This window comes from Phocoena phocoena, chromosome 6 (assembly GCF_963924675.1).
Source record: "Phocoena phocoena chromosome 6, mPhoPho1.1, whole genome shotgun sequence".
In the NCBI taxonomy this organism is placed as follows: Eukaryota; Metazoa; Chordata; class Mammalia; order Artiodactyla; family Phocoenidae; genus Phocoena; species Phocoena phocoena.
The window spans coordinates 13,240,257-13,261,367 of NC_089224.1; the positions used below are offsets into that span (position 1 = coordinate 13,240,257).

The 21,111-nt window shown below is 40.0% G+C and overlaps 1 protein-coding gene across 1 annotated transcript in view; it reads right to left on the reverse strand.

Moving 5' to 3' along the window:
- Window positions 1–21,111, reverse strand: part of CDCA2 (cell division cycle associated 2) — a 50,004-nt gene that overhangs the window by 22,202 nt on the left and 6,691 nt on the right. Inside the window, exons 4-9 of the mRNA XM_065879356.1 lie at window positions 12,947–13,097; window positions 11,539–11,735; window positions 9,686–9,773; window positions 4,350–4,558; window positions 2,229–2,313; window positions 1,519–1,763 (exon numbers count right to left, since the gene is read on the reverse strand). Of these exons, the coding sequence (XP_065735428.1) occupies window positions 1,519–1,763; window positions 2,229–2,313; window positions 4,350–4,558; window positions 9,686–9,773; window positions 11,539–11,735; window positions 12,947–13,097 (975 nt within the window). The remainder of the gene's footprint in view (window positions 1–1,518; window positions 1,764–2,228; window positions 2,314–4,349; window positions 4,559–9,685; window positions 9,774–11,538; window positions 11,736–12,946; window positions 13,098–21,111) is intronic.

The following is a 21,111-nucleotide window of genomic DNA, read 5'->3' on the forward strand; positions in this document are numbered from 1 at the left end:
TATTGAGGGCCCTCAGGGGAGGGTTGAAGGGCTGGGAGGACAATGAGATCTGATGCCTTGGCCTCCCTGGGATCTCCCCACCTTCACAGCTGCCAAAAGCAGTTTTGATATTCTTGAGGTTCATTATGCAACGCAGTTACATGGGTACAAGTTAGATCCTTTCAAGGCTTGCTTTTAGGCTTTGCCAGGCTTTTAGTTTAATTCTGCTCCACTAATGAAGCAATACTCTTCTGAGTACCTGACACCCTCTGAATTACAAGGTTTTTCTACATGAGTTGGTGGGAATACAATTCCTGCCCTGTGTGAGCTCCAGGCATTTCCCTCTGCTCCATTTGGGCAGTTCCTCCCTGGCCTGGGGCAGTTTACTCACAAGGATGTGTTGACCAGCACTCAGCTAGAGACTTGACGAAACCCTTTGCAGATCTCCAGAGTTCTCTCTCTCTGCAGGTCTCTTCTCTCTGGTATTTTACCCCTGTGAACTCCAGCCTCCTTCACTTTTCCAGACCCCAAATCCATCTTCTCAACTCATGGAGACTGCCAGGCTCCACCAAGGTATCCCCTCCCTGTGCTGCAGCCTGGAAATTCAGCCCAGGCAGTAAGCTGGGGCTCTCGTAAGGCTTACCTCATTTGTTACCCCCCTCAGAGATTACTGTCTGTACTTCCAGACAGTCAATGCCGGTGAACCACTGTTTCATATCTTTTTCTCTGGCTTTTTAGTTGTTTCTCATGGCAATGTAAATTAGGTCCCTCTTATTCCATCTTGGCCAAAAGCAGAATATTCTTATTTCAAAGTATAACAGCAAGAGAGAGATTGAATGATGGCCCCAATATAAAAATGGGTAAGTAATAAAACTAATAGGCAGTTCTCAAGAAATTCAAATAGCCTATAAACATGTGAAAATGCTCAAACCTCACTAACAAACAATATTTTCCAGTCATCTTTTTCTCCTATTAAGCTATTTTTTAAAAAAGTACCATTAAAACCCAGGGTTTACAAAGGTATAATAAATTAAATCATTTATAGTGCTGTGAGTTCAAATTAGTACATACTTTCTGAATAATTTAGCAGTATGTATCAAAAAGTTCAATAAATGTTCATATTCCTTAATCCAGCAATCCCACCTGCAGAAATTCATCTTAGGAGGAAGAACAATTTATACTTATATCAATTCTAAGATTGCTGCTCTTTCAACATTTTAACACCTCTGAAATCTGAGTACATGGTGTGTATCACAGTTTAACTTTCAGCATTTTTTCTTAGTGATAGATAAAACAATGGCACACCTCACAATCAATAGCAGTTAGGTTTCAGAAAATACGCTATGTACAAGGAGTCATGGAAGTATTGTTTTTTAATAGGAGAAAACTGGTAATCACCTAGCTAGAAAATGCATTAATTTGTACCATGACACATTGTTCAGTCCATCTCATGATATCAAAGCACAATTATTGCTCATGCAAAATAGGTGAGGTCTGATGAAAATGTAAACAAGATTGTTCCACACTTTTCACACTTACAAGATTCTCTCCCTTGTCATCAAAATTTGGTTGAAGTAACCCCTCAGGAGCTGGGGACTGTTCAAGTAGCAGGGGACTGAGGGTACTTAGATCCTTTTTACGAACCGGTGTTTCTCCTTTACGCAACGGAGTGTTTGCTGGCAAAGATTCATCAAACACTTCAGGGCTTAGGTCCTCTCCGAAAGTAACTCTCTTCCTCTTCCTCATATTTAGAGAGTCTGGTGCTGTACAATTTTCTTGACCTTCTATTAGATAATAAATGGGAATATATTTAAAAACTAGACTACATTTCTTATCTAAAAGACATATCCTAGCATCTTTTCACATGATTGCATCTGGCTATTTGTATAACACAAAACATAGTTTGTACAGAAAAAAAGTTTAAAGTGGAAAAGATAAGCAATATTTCTAATTAAAATATGGTCATGGATTTTAAAGTAAATTCTGCATGCCTGTCTTAAAAGATTACAAAATTGAACATCAATTTCCTTACAAGTTTCACATTAAGCAAAAAGGGATAGATGACATGGGTGGAACCAATTCTGAAACTTCAACAGAGGGTCCACCCCTCCCAACTCTTCTTCATTCCCATGTAATTTCAGAAGCATCAGGCATTAGTAGATCATTGAAAATACTACATACTACCTCAGGTTTTTTTCATAACAAGCAAATGATACCTTCAGGCTTCAAAATAAATCTGAATTTCTTACCTGCTTTTCGTTCTTTGCAACAGTTTGCAAGATTTAAGATTAAGCTTGGATGAGTCCCACCATCACAAAGGTTGTCATGGTGTTCCTAAATAAAATAAACACTGATGAATAATTTTACATATATAAATACATACACACAGACATTAAGAACGACAACTTCGAATTTTTTTCCTGCCAAGGGTAGATACTACATAGTACTGCAGGTTACCTTTACTTTCATAGTTGATCTGACTTAAAATGTCATGATATTAGCCACAACGAAAAACTGGGTTCCTTAGCTATCATAATACTTTAGTAAATAGTTTTAGGCCAAAATTAAAGAACAGAAATCCACAATGTGGGCTAAATTCATTCCCTCATTCTTGACCTGGCAAGTGACTTGAAGGAAAATGTGAATGGCCAGAATTGCAGTGTACTCTGGATGGTGTCAAACAAGACAGACTATATAAATGGTCTAAAGTATACGAATTCCACTACAACAAGAAAAAAACAAATATGTACATGGCATAATGGGGTGTTTTGTCTTTTAGACATGGGAACCACACCTTTTATAAGTGTATAAATCTCCAGTCTACCATACTATATTCCTGAGTCAGAAAAAGCAAAGAAAGTAGCATTTGTCCTTCTGTGCTTCTCCAGAAGAAGATTATAGAGTAAGCAAGTTGGTGAGGAAAGGACAATGTGAATCCTGAAGAACAGGAGGGGCAAGCCCAAACACAGGGCCACTGGAGCAAAGTGGGCGAAAGACAGGGCTGTGGGTGGCTGAGAGGCACCTCCAAATCACCATCTGTTTGTCCCGTCTCATCCTAAGCCCTGACCAGCCCTTGTTCTCTAGAGCTGGTCATTTTCTCCAGCACACCCATCCCAAGAGCAGCCCCTTCTCTAAGAAACAGTCCTGCCCTAAACAAACCTCCTTCATCAAGCATCTCCTGAGACTCAGCTTCATTTTCCCAACCAGGAAAATGCTCACATCAGTATTTGTGAAATAAGTGAACTTAAACAACAAAGTTCATGTTAACGTTTAGATTTACTTTTTATTATTACCATGAAAGTTATCCAACAACTCAAACAGAATACACTTGCAAGCTTTGGGCAGCTTAGCAAGAAGACCATTAGTTGTGAAAGTCTTCGTATGATTTTAGTGGCAGGACTTGATGTTTCTGCTACATTAACACTGTTAATTGATAAGAGTTACACAGATCATTAAGATGCTAAGTCTCTTCTTTGAGGAGAAGATAAAACAAATAAAAGATAAAAATGAGCAGTGCTGTATAGAAACCCAAATCAAGCTCTTTAACCAGAAAAATTGTTAAAACATTTAAAAATAACAACTGACCATATATCCATGTAGACAGAAGGTAGTCTAGTTCACTTTGGCTTTAAAGACAGATTTATAGGTATAGCTGTATGGTCAAGAACAACAATAAAATGTGTAATTCTCATTTGCCAGGCACTGGTGCTAACTGCACATTATTATCCTACTTTATGCTCAAACTACCCTGTAAGGAAGTTACTAATATTGTCCTTTTATAGATAAGGAAACCAGGGTACAAAAAGGTTAACTAATCTACCTAGTTCTTAAACTTCAGCATCAGCGAATGAAACCGGGCACTGTGACCCCAGAGCCGTCCTCTCAACCTCTCAGAGTGTTTACAGCCTGTCATGGATGTTTAACGTCAGATTCGTCTGGGTTCATTAAACAACTTCAAGCCCGAGTTGATGTAAAATGGGGCTAATACCTTTCTTGGATACTGCTGCTGCACGTACATCATATATTCCAGAACCTTCACTGGAAGTACTCAATAAATGCCAGCTAGTTCCCATCAACCTACTCTCTTCTCATACTAGCTCAACTTAAAGATGCTCACCTGTAAGAGGTATCTTGAAAAGCAGATATTTTTGGTGGAAATAATTAACAAACTCACACATTAATAACTTACGAAACTCTTATAAAATATGGTCTACCTATATTAAATTCAACATACTATATTCCAAACTGAGTTAAAAAAAAAAAAAGACATTTCCTGTTAGGCCAGTATTACATAACATTTCAGAGGTATTTCTTTGAACCAAAATGAATTTTTATTCAACTTGCTTTAGGAAATGTAGCTCTACACTGACCTGCAGGCTGTCTAGACACAGCTTTGCAGAAGGTTTCTTCAGCACAGAACGAAGTACAAAGGTCTCAGAGGATGGAATGTCCCTCTGGCACAGTGGAGTAACCAGTGACCTGGCTTCAGGAGCCACGTCTGTACTCACTTCTGTAAATTTGTCAACTGAAACCGCATTGCTGGATCTTTTGCCCTCTACAGAGTCAGCGACCTGGATTCCTTCAACACAGAGGTGTAAACATGAGAGATGGCAGACATCTGAGTCAGTCTGTTCTACAACAAAAGTAGTAAGTATTTACAAAAGGAATAACAACCTTTTCAGAAATTCAACCCTAAGATATCCTGCTTGAGGAGTGGCATCTGGGATTTCACTTGGAGACATAAAACAAAGAGAAGCGGCACTGGCCACAACTTTTATTTCAAATCTGACCACTGAGGGCAACAGTGAGTAAGGTGTCTTGGCTCCACGGAAATCTAAGAAGGCCCCCACGGCTCAACTATTAACTGTTAATCTGCTTCCACTCACGACACCTACAGCCTGCACCACGAAACTAACTTGAGCCAGACAATGAATCATGACTGATTTTATTGGTGGAGTCAGAGGCATTTTCAGCATGCAAGGGTACTGGGAGGGAAAGGACAGAATGCTGAGGAGAATGACTATCAAATAAAAAAATGAACATGTTGTATGTGCCCCCAAGCAAGGCAAGGCTCCCCCCTGCAAATTCTCACAAGAGAGCATTGCCTGATGATTGACATTTAACAAATATATACTGGGCGCTTAAGGTGTGACAGGCACTTTGCGAGAGATATAAACACCACAGATAAAGCCCCCATGGCCTCAGAGGACAAATAGACAACATAAAATATAGTAACTGGGGGGCACAGAGGGAAGGAGGTAGCTGTGCCTGTGTAAAAGGGTAGCATGAGGGACCGTGTGATGGGACTGCGATATATCTTGACTGTAGTGTGGTTATGTGAGTCTACACCTGTGATAAAATCATGGAACCAAATATACACACAAACGTGTGCATACAACACTGGTGAAATCTGACCAAAAAGGTCAGTGGATTGTATCAGTGTTGATTTCCTGCTCACGCACCGTATTACAGTTATGCAAGATGCTACCACTGGGGAAACTGGGGGAAGGGTGGACAGGCTTTCTTCCTATGGATTCATTCTTACACCTGCATGTGAATCTACAGGCATCTTAATATAAAAATTAAAGAAATGTATATATAATAACAAGCAGTTACCTATGCCGTTAAGGAGAATAATGCAGAGATAGGGTTAGGGTATGGGAGGGTGGGGGTGAGTTCAAGGACAGCCTGCTGAGCAGGTACCTGAACACAGTGAGGAAGCGAGCCGCACGTGTGTCTAGGGAAGATTATACATACGCTCAAAGCCAAGTGCAAAGACCAGTGACAGGAGTGCCCCTGGCGTATAAGAGGTGGGGCAAGGCCAGAGTGATTGGAACAGAGCCGGCAAGAAGACAGCTAAGCCACAAGCTCAGAGTCAAGGCTAAGGACCAGGTCAGGTGCGGCCTAGTAGGAAGTGGATAGACTGGATTCTATCCTAAGTATGCTGGGAGGCCAGTGAGAGATTCTGAGGGGAGCGACATAGTGTGACTTGCATTTTATTTATTCTTTTGTTGTTGTTTCTGTTTGAAGGGTAACAGGTTTTTTTTAATCGCCGTCAGTATTTAGAGGGGTTATTTTTCTTCCCTCCAGTTTTATTGATACAAGGTGTGGAGCATAATGATCTGCCTTACACGCACCACGAAGTGATGACCACAGTCGATCTAGTGAACATCCACCACCTCATACAGATACAACGTGAAATAGAAAAAAATTTCCCTTGTGATAAGGACTCCTAGGATTTGCTCTCTTTTTTTTTTTTTTTTTTGCGGTACGCGGGCCTCTCACTGCTGTGGCCTCTCCCGTTGCGGAGCACAGGCTCCGGACGCGCAGGCTCAGTGGCCACGGCTCACGGGCCCAGCTGCTCCGCGGCATGTGGGATCTTCCCGGACTGGGGCACGAACCCGTGTCCCCTGCATTGGCAGGCGGACTCTCAACCACTGGGCCACCAGGGAAGCCCAGGATTTGCTCTCTTAACACCTTTCATATATACCATTCAGCAGTGTTCATTATATTTATCATGTTGTACATGACATCCCTAGTGCTTATGTATTTTATAACTGGAAGTCTTTACCTTTTACCTGCCTTCCTCCAATTCACCCTTCCCCCTTCCCCCATCCCTGGCCTCTGGTAGCCAGAAATCTGAGCTCTTTTTCTATGTGTGTGTTTGTTTTTGAAGTATCCCACTTTATAAGACCTCTTCCCTCTTCCTAAAGGTGCACCGTCTGAGATATAATAACCTCTGGGGTGCCACCAGATAACCAGCTTAAAATAAAACACTGGAACCAGCACTAGACTCCTTTAATCAAGGCCCCACCACCTATGGGAGATTTGTCTTTTCCTCTCTTATAAAATGTTCCTGCTTAGGGCCTAGAGGGGTGTTAAAATGGGATACGTTGGCCCTTGTTGTGATGTTCCCAAGAAGACAGAGTGTACAGGGAGGTGTTAGGTATTATGACAGTTTTTAATGACCATACTTCATACATTCTATAACCACTGTCAAAGAATATGTCACTCCTAAGACAAAGTCCCATGAGAGTAAAGCAAGAGAATTGGTAAGAATTGCTGAAGGCAAAAGCATCCTATTTCATCCAGGTAACAAACTCATAACCCTGCTCTCTGACCCATCTATCCATCCATCTATCGCATGATTAAAATTTAGAAGTCAAAGCAGATGTGCACCACAAGAAATGCTGAAGGAAGTTCTTTTTCGGGTTGAAAGGAAATGATACCAGACAGAAACTTAGATCTTCAGCAAGGAATGAAAAGCACCAGAAATGGTACCTACCTAGGTAACTATAAGAGGCTATTTCCAATATACACATATTTCCCAATACACATGGTTGTTTAAACCAAAAAAACCTTATCTTGTGGGGTTTAAAATGAATATAAATATAGTATAGATGACATCTATAGTGTAAAAGGACCATAAAAGACATGGGTGGGAGGAGAGGTAGTAGATCTGCACAGTTTGTAAAGTTTCTGTATTTCACCTGAAGTTGTACAATATTAGCTCTAAGAAGGCTGTGAAAATCTAAGGATGTATATACCACAGTCCTTACAGTAACCATTAAAACAAAAAAAAACAAAAGATGCAATGAGGTATAGTTTAGAAGGTAATGGATAAATAGATTTCTAAAATTTCAAATAAGCCCAATAGACGAGAGGAGGGAAAACAAAAAATAGAACAGAAAATACATGAAAGAAATGGCAGATTTAGGGAATTCTCTGGTGGTCCAGTGGTTAGGACTTCACACTTTCACTGCTGAGGGAGTGGGTTCAATCCCTGGTCAGGGAACAAAGATTCTGCAAGCCGTGTAGATAAAATTTTTTTTAAATGGCAGATTTAAATAAAACCATTTCAATAATGACTTGAAAGGTTAATGCACCAAATATGCCCATTAAAAGGCAGAAATTCTCAGGATTGACAAAAAAGCAAGGGCCAGCTATACATATACAAGAGTTTTACTTAAAGATAAAGACACAGGTATGTTGAAAGTAAACCTAATACTTTATGGTGACTTTCATTCAATACAAGCATATTGAATGCCGGTCCCTTTTCACACACTTAAAAACCAAAAAAATCATGTGTAGTGTTTTCTCTAACAAAATATACTTGTTAAATGTTTAGAGATCCTATTCTTTCTTTTTCTATTGAATATAGTTCCCTGTGCTATACAGTAGGACCCTGTTGTTTATCTACTTTATATATAGTACTGCGTATCTATTAATCCCAAGCTCCTAATTTATCCCTTCCCCCACCCCTTTACACTTTGGTAACCATACATTTGTTTTCTATGACTGTGAATCTTTCGTTTTTGTTAATAAGTTCATTTGTATCAGTTTTTTAGATTCCACATATAAGTGATATTACATGGTATTTTTCTTTCTCTTTCTGACTTTATGATAATCTCCAGGTCCATCCATGTTGCTGCAAATGGCATTATTTCATACTTTTTTTTTTTTTTTTTTTTTGCAGTACGCGGGCCTCTCACTGTTGTGGCCTCTCCCGTTGTGGAGCACAGGCTCCGGACGCGCAGGCTCAGTGGCCACGGCTCACGGGCCCAGCCACTCTGTGGCATGTGGGATCTTCCTGGACCGGAGCACGAACCCATGTCCCCTGCATCGGCAGGCGGACTCTCAACCACTGTGCCACCAGGGAAGCCCTATTTCATTCTTTTTTATGGTTGTGTAATATTTCATTGTATACATATACCATGTCTTTATCTATTCATCTGTTGATGGACATTGAGGTTGCTTCCATGTCTTGGCTATTATAAATAGTGCTGCTATGAACACTGGGGTGCCTGAATCTTTTCAAATTACAGTTTTTGTGTTTTCTGGATATATGTCCAGAGGTGTCCAGGAGTGCAACTGCTGGATCACATGGTAGCTCTATTTTTAGTTTTTTAAGGAACCTCCATACTGTTCTCCATAGTTGCACCAATTTACATTCCCACCAACAATGTAGGAGGGTTCCCTTTTATCCACACCCTCTCCAGCATTTATTGTTTGTAAACTTTTTGATGATGGCCATTCTGACTGGTGTGAGGTGATACCTCATTGTAGTTTTTTTTTTTTTGCGGTACGCGGGCCCCTCACTGTCGTGGCCTCTCCCGTTGTGGAGCACAGGCTCCAGATGCGCAGGCTCAGTGGCCATGGCTCACGGGCCTAGCCGCTCCGAGGCATGTGGGATCTTCCCGGACCGGGGCATGAACCCGTGTGTCCTGCATCGGCAGGCGGACTCTCAACCACTGTGCCACCAGGGAAGCCCTCATTGTAGTTTTGATTTGCATTTCTCTACTAATTAGCGATGTTGAACATCTTTTCATGTACCTACTGGCCATCTGTATGTCTTCTGTGGAGAACTGTCTATTTAGGTCTTCTACACATTTTTTGATAGGGTTGTTGTTTTTTTTGATATTGAGCTGCATGAGCTATTGGTATAATCCCATCCTTTGTAATACATTCTATCAGCTTGGAAATATTTCACTAATTCTCATTGGTAGTAATTCAAAAAAGAAAATGTCATCTCTCACGTAACAAGAATTCTAAAGCATTTCTAATATACCATGAGCTCCTAAAATGTAAGAAACGGTTTTAGTTTTCCCAAATGTTAGCACATAGGTAAACCAAGCATAAATGTCTATTGAACAAACATTTCAATGGGTGAATGGGCACATGTACTAAGGAAAAATGAAATACTTACCACTTGAAGCCTCCGTGAGTTCTGAAAGTAGAGGATACTCTCCAACTAAACATCCAGACTGTAGATTTAAACCAGATTCAGAAGATTTCTTGGAGAAAAATAAGAGTAAAGAAGTATTAAATTTTATTACTTATAGGATTACTGATATTTTTATAAAGATTTGAGTAAGCATTATAGATTATCTGGAAATCTGATATTAAATCAATCAATCCATCGCCTTCATTATCTAGTTAATTCTTAAGGGAGTATATAGGAATTCTATATTAGGAACCTCCAAACATCCTACCCAATAATTTTCAGTTCTCTAGGAAACGTTTATAGGACACATTTTTGCTGTCTTATTGTTTGAAGTCTAGAAAACTATGTTAACTGCTTTCTTTTTTTCCTCTCTCTCTCTCTTTTTTTTTTTTTTTAAGGCTAGTCAAGTGAAGCAGTGGGATTGAAGAAGGAACAAAGAAATCTGTAACTGGCGGTGATCAATTAATTGTAAACATCACTGCATTCGGACCAGCCAACGCTTTCTTTAAAGAGGAAATTCTCAAAATAAAGAAAAATATAATGACTAATCAAACAACAGAAGGTATCAATAGCTAGAAAAGGAAAACCATCAATGGCCAGGATAGAAAAAGACACTCATATTAATGTAAAAACCACTTGTAAATCATGGTGTATGGCCAACAATTAATGGAAGTTCTGATAAGAAAAATTATTGTCAGATGATGATTCCATATCTACTAGAATAGAGCAGAGGGAGTGGAGATTATAAGCGACTCTGAGATATATATGAAACCCACGGGGGCCCTGATGGTCAACCCTAATGACCATCAAGCATTTATTAAGCCAGTCCAGATAAGGTCAACAGGACATGTACTGGATCTACATGACAGAAAAGGTGCGGGAAAAAAGCTTCCACTCTACCGGCATTAGGTGTCTTCTCTCACTAAAAAAACAGAAACCTGCTGTATCAAACCAGAACTAAGGGTCGTGCGAGAACTAGATCCCCATTTACATTTGTGTGAAGGTCAAGGGTCCTCAACAGTATGATTTATTATTATTATATACATTTTTTTGGCCGCTCCGTGCAGCACGTGGGATCTTAGTTCCCCAACTAGGGATCGAACAAGAGCGCCCTGCAGTGGAAGCGAGGAGTCTTAACCACTGGACCGCCAGGGAGGTCACTTAACAGTATTATTTAGTTCACATTGGTTATCATCTTTTGATGATGTTGACAGCCTCTAGGTAGTTATAAGGAACAAAAAAATCCCTACAGCTACTTGAACGCAGTGGGGAGAACAAGGGAGAAATTGCTAAATGGCACCATGCTTTCCAGCCGGTATTAAACCAGTGAGGGGCAGCAAGGCAGAAATGCCAGACCTCCAGACCTGAGGGGTAGAGCCCAAGTATCATCTTCGCCTCATTTACCAGTTCTGTGTAAATTAGGTGCTCATATGTCTGTCTCCCCCAGCAGACAAAAAGCTGTTCAAGGGCAGGACTGTGACTTTCTCACCATTGGACCACTGGTATCTACAACAATACCTCAAATAATAGAAGACCAGAGGGCTTCATCTTTTCATAAAGTCTTTTTCATATCAAAAGCAGCATGTTAATCAAAACTGTCTCTAATAACCAATAAGCCAACCAACCACAAAAAAAATTCAGCAAGGAGGAAATTTCTCTCTCTCTCTCTCACACACACACACACACACACACACACAATTTAAAACCCAGCTAAAATACCACAATACAATATACATAAGTACTATAATTGCAAAAGGGCCTTGACAGTCAGTCCTAAAAGTGACTAGCCAGAAATCCAAAGCTTCATTTTCCTATGTTTCCAGTAAGTGAGTTACCTCAGAGAGATTTGCAGAAGTTTCAAGAGCACACTGTCTATCTGTATTGGGAAAAGCAGCAACATTGTGTATCTGGAGACCAAAGGCATCAGTTAGGTTTCCATCAGAGCTGCTCGGAGAGGATATTCTCTGTCGCTTGGATGACAAGTTTGCAGGGAACTCACACTGTTGACATTCACCAAGACTTTCCTTTTTGGCTAGGTACACAAAACAAAATATAAACAAAACAACACAGGCCTTCAATATTTTATTTTACAGCATCATTTGAAACTTGTGTACATCCTAAGTTTAGTAAAATTTAATGCTTGAGCCTAAATACTTTATCAATGAAAACTCTAGTAGTACATTTTTTATTCCAAAAGGGAAATCTAACTGAAAAGTAAAAGAACATGACTGCTAAAAATTTAATTATTAGAATTGACATTTTTCAGACTTTAAAATGTACAAAGATACTCCAAGATACATTTGCAATTTTGATATAGTATCTCATTCTATTTTTAAGTTTAGAATGAAACCTTTTCTTTTGAACATTTTAAAGGATGTGGTTATGTTCTAATATTGGTTCTGCTTTGACCGTGTATGATTTTATGAAAAATACAGCCACAGTTCTTCCTAGGTACAAAAAGGGAATTTAATTGTCTACAGAACTTTAGTAATGATGTAAATAAAATATTTAAAAGCTCAGATAAAAACTGAAAAATAGGTAAGTTACAAATACAAATGAGTACATCGGAGCAGGTCATGTACTGCAGAGGTAGATGAACTGGATTTGTCTTGAGTAACAATGCCCTGCACCCAAGGAGGTGTTGAAATGTACTTGAAGATAGTTCAAGAAAGCAAACAAAACCATTTGGAACCTTAGGGTTATGGTGGTTACAGCAAGACCAAGATTTTGTCTAGTTCTGGTATTTGAAATGCTTTGCAATTGGAAAAATCAAACGTGACAAAAAAATTACCAAATAAATTACAATCTAAAAGCTATGGTAAAGAATATGGCAGGCTATTAAGATGTCAGGCTGAACAGATCTGTTTATAATATCAGAGTTGGGAGTTTGGTATTCATTTAAATGCTTGCCAAACTTAATAATAATCCTCTAAAAAATCAAGGTTTGTGCACTCAAATCTACCATGTGCCCTATTCTAAAGATGAAATGAGCCCACTGGCTTCGACATTATAACACTTAGCACTTAATTGTGGCCACGTGGATATGTAAGACATAGGCTCAGGAGTGCTTGATATTATATTTTTTCAAGAGAAACCAGAAATCCAGATTTTTGTGTGAAATGTCCCAAATTTTAAATGGTAGGCCCTATTGAAAAATACAGCTCTACTCAGAAAAGACTGTAGAACTAAATCTTTATACTGAGCATGGTCTGAATAAATACTAAAGCCCTTCTTTCTACTCACTTGAGCCTGTGATCTTGAACTCTCCTTCCATCTCTGAGAATTTAAGACAGTCAGTCATTTTCTCATTTTCCTTTATGGAGTGAAAAGCTGACTGGAAGGCAGATATTTGTTCTCTTAAAGAATGAAAATTTCGATACAAAACAGGGCTGCCCTGTTAAAATACAGAAGCACAGAGGACATTATAAATCAAACCAAAGATAGGCTTTTCGAAGAGCAGAGGTAATAAGTTAATAGAGCAGAGCCTCTCCTCCCGTGAACCACACACTTTTAGTCTGAATATTCGGTGTACAGCCATCGTCTTCATTTCTCCTCTCTCCTCCTTAATCTGAGCAAAGAGCAATAGCTACATGGGGAGTATAAATGTGGAGCTATAGGCTGGCCAGTACTGATACTGACAAGCCCATGGACCAGACAGGAGAAATCTGGAGGAGATGGAAAGCACTTTAAAAAGGCACCCAGACAAAACACATCCCAATTATTTGAGGGCTTGACAATCTTTAAAACGATTCTTTCTGGGGGTGGGGGGAGGGGTGGTTAAGGATGCTCTTTTATAACTGAGAGTCCATAACCTGAGATAGCCTCAGCGAATCAAATGTGAAAGGGAAAGAGGTTCCACACAAAATGTTTGAGAGGCCAGTTTAAGAGACTATATGGATGTTGAGCTGTACGAGTTGTTTACATATGTTGGATATTAATCCCTTAAAAAATGGGCAGAAGAACTGAACAGACATTTTTCCAAAGAAGAAATGCAGATGGCCAGTAGGCACATGAAAAGATGCTCAACGTCGCTAATCATCAGGGAAATGCAAATCAAAACCACAATGAGATATCACCTCACAACTGTCAGGATGCTATCACCAAAAAGACCACAAATAGGGACTTCCCTGGTGGTCCAGTGGTTAAGACCCTGGACTTCCAACACAGGGGGTGTGGGTTCAATCCCTGATCTGGGAACTAAGATCCTGCATGCCCTGTGGCATGGCCAAAAAAAAAAAAAAAAAAAAAAAGACCACAGGGCTTCCCTGGTGGCACAGTGGTTGAGAGTCCATGCAGGGGACACGGGTTCGTGCCCCAGTCCGGGAAGATCCCACATGCCATGGAGCGGCTGGGCCCATGAGCCATGGCCGCTGAGCCTGCGCATCCGGAGCCTGTGCTCCGCAGCGGGAGAGGCCACAACAGCGAGAGGCCCGCGTACCGCAAAAAAAAAGAAAAAAAAAGACCACAAATAACAAACATCGGTGAGGATGTGGAGAAAAGGGAACCCTCGTACACTGTTGATGGGAATGTGAATTGATGCAGCCGCTGTGGAGAACAGTATGGAGGTTTCTCAAAAAACTAAAAATAGAACTACCATATAACCCAGCAATTCTACTCCTGGATATACACCTGAAAAAAACAAAAACAATAATTCGAAAAGATACATGCATCCCCAATGTTCATCGCAGCACTATTTATAATTGCCAAGATATGGAAGCAATCTAAGTGCCCATCAACAGATAAAGAAGATGTGGTATATGTATACAATGGAATACTACTCAGCCATAAAAAAGAATGACATTTTGCCATTTGCAGCAACAAAGATGGACTTGGAGGGCATTATGCTAAGTGAAATAAGTCAGACAGAGAAAGACAAATACTGTATAATATCACTTATATGTGGAATCTAAAAAACACAATAAACTAGTGAATGTCTAACACAAAAGAAACAGACTCACAGATATAGAGAACAAACTAGCTGTTACGGGGCTGGGGTGGGGCAATATAGGGGTGGGGGAATAGGAGGTACAAACTACTGGATGTAAGACACGTTACAAGGATGTATTGAACAAAACAGGGAATATAGCCAATATTTTGTAATAACTAAATGGAGTGTAACCTTTAAAAATTGTATACAAAATAAAAATTAAAATCAGTAGTAAGAATTTTATGTCTGTACAGTTAGCAAAGAGTTTACCCAGTAAGAACAACAAAAGACAAAAAGAGAGAGAGAGAGACAGACTATACGGAGATCACAAGAAAGCATCAAATCCTGGAGACAGGGCTAAGGAAGAAGGGATAGGAAGAACTTGTCTATTTGGAAATTTTACCAAAGTTTTCCAAAAATATCCTTAGAAAATGATCTGCATGGTACCTTTGTCACATGTAGGTCTCAGCATAACTAGTTCCATCCAATCTAGTCTCTATTCATTTCAGTCCAGACACACCCTCTCCCCAGGGGCCAGAGCAATATACAGATGTTCTGAAGTAGCTTAGACACCCACCCACATATACCCTCTCCCCTCTGGCACCCCCCAGCTAAATCTTCCTGATGTCATGGGAGCTTACTTCCTTAGAGCTAAAAGCTAGCCATTCACTGAAACTACAAAGCCAAATAGTTGAAAAATGGTCTAAGCACAGGAGCTCTCTGGAAACTCTGCTAACAGGATTTCAACCAAAGAGTGGTCAAATTCAATTGGTATTAGCAGGGATAGAAGTGCCAGACAAGCGTAAGCAATATACAGTTTAAATAGTTCTGCCGCCTGTAAAATAAATTACTGGTTAGGTTCTCTAGGGTTTTTTTCCCCCTTTATTATTTAGACTAACATATTTCCACTGATTTGGAGCTTATACCAATTTAAAAAATTAGGCTAACAGGCGAAAGTAAAGTAAAAAAATTACCTCCCTTTAAGATACCATATGGAGAAAAATCAGTTAAAATCTTGAAGCCATGTTTGATGGTGAATCTGCTCGCACACTGGATTCTATTCCCAGTTAAACACCTTCATAAAGCAAACTCTGTTGCATAATAACACATTTAAAATTCAAATATGGTTGATGATGTAAACCTTTACGACATAAACAGCACATAACATTTATAAAAAGCTGGTGGTCAACTCTTACCTAACTGAGATATAGAGAAAGAAAGGGTTTATCCCAAAGTCATACAATTTACGTTGAATGTGTATTTTTTGTACTTATATTTGAACATGGGAGGGTTAGGTTTAATGTGCTAGGAGTTTGGAGCATTTTGAAATACTGCTTTAAACAAATTAAAGGTTCCCCAGTCAAAATTGTTTCTGGACTTCCCTGGTGGTGCAGTGGTAGAGAATCTGCCTGCTAATGCAGGGGACACAGGTTTGAGCCCTGGTCTGGGAGGATCCCACCTGCCACGGAGCAACTAGGCCCGTGAGACACAACTACTGAGCCTACGCGTCTGGAGCCTGTGCTCCTCAACAAGAGAGGCCCGCACACCGCGATGAAGAGTGGCCCCGGCTCGCCGCAACTAGAGAAAAAGCCCTCACGCAGAAACGAAGACCCAACACAGCCAAAAATAAATAAATTTATTTAAAAAATTGTTGTTTCTCTGTTTCCTGACGGAGAAAGAGAACAATGTTCATATACAAAAATTAAAGGAAGCATTCAAAAACGTACTGCGTTTTTGATGCTTTTGTCTTAGGAATTATATCGGTCAGTCAATATTCTCCCCACGTACCAGAAACTATTCAAGGGGCTCAGGATACAGGGGGAAATTACATTCTAGAGTGAAACTCTGAAAACATATTAATATAGTTTCAGGTACAAGAGGTGCCACTGAGAAGGTAAAAAAGGAGTGTGGCCAAAAAAAAAAAAAAAAAAGGGGTGATCCCACGTACTGCAAAAAAAGAGAGTGTGATTTAGCAATAACAGTGCTGCTTTACTGGAGTCAGGACAGCGCTCTGTCAGGAGTAACATCTGAGCTGGAAATGAAACAGAAAGTGGTAGTTAAGGGAAGATACTGGGGGAGGAAGGCATTCTGCAAGAACAAGCCGGAACAAGAGCAAAGGCCCTGAGATGGAAGGAGGATGCAGCAGGAAGAAGGCCCGCGTGCCCAGAAGACAGCAGGAGATGGCGAGCTGAGAATAGTGATAGGCAGGGCTCAGATCGGGGAGGGCACTCAAGGCTTCAAGATGGGGTTTGAGTTTAATTCATGGCATAACAGGAAGCCACGGGAAGGTTTTAAGAGGCAGAGTGAATGATCTGATTCATTCTTTAAAAGTGTCTCTTTGACTGCTCTGTGGGATGGTGGACGGACCAGGGAAGGAGGGAAATAAGGAGACCAGTTATGAAGAAGCAGCTGGTGATTCAGGTAGAAATCACATTAGGGTTGTAGCAATGGAGCTGGGGGACATGAGGAATTACAGACAGGTTTCTGAAATGAAGCCAAAAGGTAATAATGGGTTGGATGTGGGAGATGAAAAGGAAAAAAAAAAAAGGAAGGAACCGAGGAAGATTTGGTAGGTTGTTGGCCTGAGCGACTGGACGGCAGCGTGTACTGAGATGAGGAAATGGACCAGAGGATCTCGTGGGGGATGGAAACCTGGAGTTTGGCTGTGGCCGTGTAACACTCGAAATGCTTACTGGAACACCCAAAGGCAGATGGTGAATAGGCAACTGGGTATCTAAGTCTGGAGCTCTACAGAACTCTGGGCCAATGTTAGACATTTGAGTCATCAGCCTATAGATGATGTTCAAAGCCATAGCAAAGGATTAGTTTACCTAAGGAAAGCAAAGAAAAGGGGGCAGAGGAGAGCCCTGGGGAGCTCAAGCATTTGTGAGGGGAAAACTGGAAGGCCTGGAATAAGCAAATGAAACACAGGAACGGATGACAGTGACACAGGAAGAAAATCAGGTCAGTGTGGTATCCCAGAAACAAAGCAAAGAAAGCGCTTCAAGGAGGGAGTAGCTAAACTCAGGCAAAAGCTGAGGCAAGGTTGCGTAGGATGCAAACTTAGACTTAATCTTTGTCTTGGCCAAGATGCGGGCCATTTGTGATCAATGGTGACAAGAGTCTTCTCAATGGAGTGGTAGAAACAAAAGTCCAATTGGAGTGGCTACAGCAGAGAGAATGGAGGGAAGGAAGTGGAGCTAGACAGGACAGATAGCTGTTCAAGGAGCTTTGCTGTGATGGACAGGCATAGGAATGGGATGCCATGGGGGTCTAGGAAGAGTTAAAGGGACAGAGTAAGACAAATGCATAAGGAAAAACAGGTCAGAATAACATACATGGTCACAATGATGTAAACATTCGAATACTGATGTAACCAATCTATTGGGAAGTTATAGAGGATGGGAAGTGCATACATACATTTACCATAAAAGGTATGAGGAAGAAAGAGGGCTAACTTTCCACTGAACACAATGGGAAGTCAATAACTAATGCCATAACACTTAAAGATCAAGAAGTAGCAATTAGGCAAAAAAAAAAAAAAGAAAGAAAGAAAGAAAAAGAAAAGAAAAGGCATGCAAACTGGAAAGGGAAAAGTAAAACTGTCACTATTTGCAGATATATATTATATATAGAAAACGACTACACCAAAAAACTGCTAGAATAAACAAATTCAGTAAAATTGCAGAATACAAAATAAGCATACAAAAATGTTGTGTTTCTACACCCAAATAAAGAATTATCAGAAAGAGAAATTAAGAGAACAATCCCATTTACAACTTCATCAAAAAGAATAAAACACTTAGGAATAAGTTTAACCAAGGAACTGAAAGACGTGCATCCTGAAAACTATAAGACACTGATGAAAGGAACTGAAAAAGACACAAATAAGTGGAAAGATATTTTGTGCTCATGGACTGGAAGAAATAATATTGTTAAAATGTCCATACTACCCAAAGCAATCTACAGATCCACTGCAATCCCTGTCTAAATTCCAACAGTATTTATCACAGAAATGAAACAAACAATCCTAAAGCTTGTATGGAACCACAAAAGGCCCTGAATAGCCAAAGCAATTTTGAGAAAGAACAACAAAGCTGGAGGCATCATGCACCCTGATTTCAAACTATAATACTATAGTAATCAAAACAGAAAAAGATGCATAGGTCAATGGAAGAGAATAGGGAGCCCAGAAATAAGCCAACCCATATATGCTCCATTAATTTACAACAAAGGAACCAAGAATCTACAGGCATAACTTGGAGATACTGTGGGTTAGGTTCCAGGTCACCACAATAAAGTGAGTATTGCAGTAAAGCAAGTCACAAATGTTTCGGTTTCCCAGTGCATATACAAGTTATGTTCACACCATACTGTGTGCTGTTAAGTGCACAAGAGCATTACGTCTAACAGCGTACATACCTTAATTAAAAAACCTTACTGCTAAAAAATGCTAACCATCATCTGAGCCTTCAGTGAGCAGCAATCTTTTTGCTGGTGGAGGGTCTTGCCTCAAAGACTGATCAGGGTGGTGGCCGCTCTAAGTTAGAGTGTGGCAATTTCCTAAAATAAGACAACAATGAAGTTTGCCACATAGATTGACTTTCTTTCACAAACGATTTCTCTGTAGCATGCAATGCTGTCTGACACCATTTTACCCACAGGAGAACTTCTTTCAGAATTAGCGCCAATCCTCTCAAACGCTGCAGCTGATTTATCAACTATGTTTATGTAATATTCTAAATCCTTTGTCATCATTTCAACAGTCTTCAAAGCATCTTCACCAGGAATAGGTTTCATCTCAAGAAACTTTCTTTGCTCATCCGTAAGAAGCAACTCCTCATCCATTTAAAAGTTTTATCATAAGATGGCAGCAATTCAGTCACATCTTCAGGCTCCACTTCTAATTCTCTGTTTCTACCACATCTGCAGTTACTTCCTTGAACCCCTCAAAGTCTTGAGTCCCACAAAGTCATCCATGAGGGTTGGAATCAACTTCTTCCAAACTCTTATTAATGTTGATATTTTGATCTCTGATCTCTTTCCATGAATCATGAATGTCCTTAATGGCATCTAGAACGATGAATCCTTTCCAGAATGTTTTCAATTTACTCTGCCCAGATCCAGAGGAACCACCATATATGGCAGCTATAGGCTTACAAAATGTATATCTTAAATAATAAGACTTGAAAATCAAAATTATTCCTTGATCCATGGGCTGCAGAATAGATGTTGTGTTAGCACGCATGAAAACAACGTGAATCACATTGTACATCTCCATCAAAGCTCTTGGGTGACCAAGTGCACTGTCAATGAGCAGTAATATTTTGAAAGGAACCTTTTTACTGAGCAGTAGGTCTCAATAGAGGGCTTAAAATATTCCGTAAACCATACTGTAATCAGATATGCTATCATCCAGGCTTTGTTGTTCCATTTTTAGAGCACAGGCAGAATAGATTTGGCAAAACTCTTAAGGGCCCTAGGATTTTCAGAATGGTAAATAAACTGAATTCAACTTCAAGTCACCAGCAGCATTAGCCCTTAACAAGAGAGTCAGCCCGTCCTTGAAGCTTTGAAGCCAGGCATTGACTTCTACTCTTTAGTTATATGGAAGCCCTAGATGGCATCTTTTTCCAATGTAAAGCTATTTCATCTATATTGAAAATCTGTTGTTTAGTGTAGCCACTTTCATTAATTATCTTAGCTAGATCTATCCCCTGGATAATTTGCTGCTTCACCTTGCTTTTATGTTATGGAGACGGCTTCCTTCCTTAAACCTCATGAGCCAACCTCTGCTAGCTTCAAACTTTTCTTCTGCAGCTTCCTCATCTCTCTCAGGTTTCATAGAACTGAAGAGAATTAGGGCCATACTCTTGATTAGGCCCTGGCTTAAGTGAACGTTGTGGCTGGTTTGATCTTCTATCCAGACCACTAAAACTTTCTCCATATCTGCAATAAGAATGTTTTGCTCTCTCATCATTCGTGTGTTCACTAGCGTAGAACTTTTAATTTCATTCGAGAGCTTTTCCTTTGCATTCACAACTTGGCTAACTGGCCAAGAGGCCTAGCTTTCAGCCTATCTCAGCTTTTGACATGCCTTCCCCACTAAGCTTAATAATTTCTTGCTTTTGATTTAAAGTGAGAGATGTGCAACTCTTCCTTTCACTTGAACAGTTAGAGGCCTAATTTCAATAGTGTTATTCTCAGGGAATAGGAAGGCCTAAGGAGAGAGAGAGAGAGAGAGAGATGGGGGAATGGCAGGTGGTGGAGCAGTTTGAATACACACACACACTCACACACACACACACACACACACACACACACACAGCATTTATCAATTAAGTTCGCCATCTTATATGGGTGCAGTTCGTGGCGCCCTAAAATAACTACAATAGTAATATCAAATATCACTGATCACCTTAATAGTAATGATATGATATAATAAGATAATAATGAAAAAGTTTGAAATATTGCAAGAATT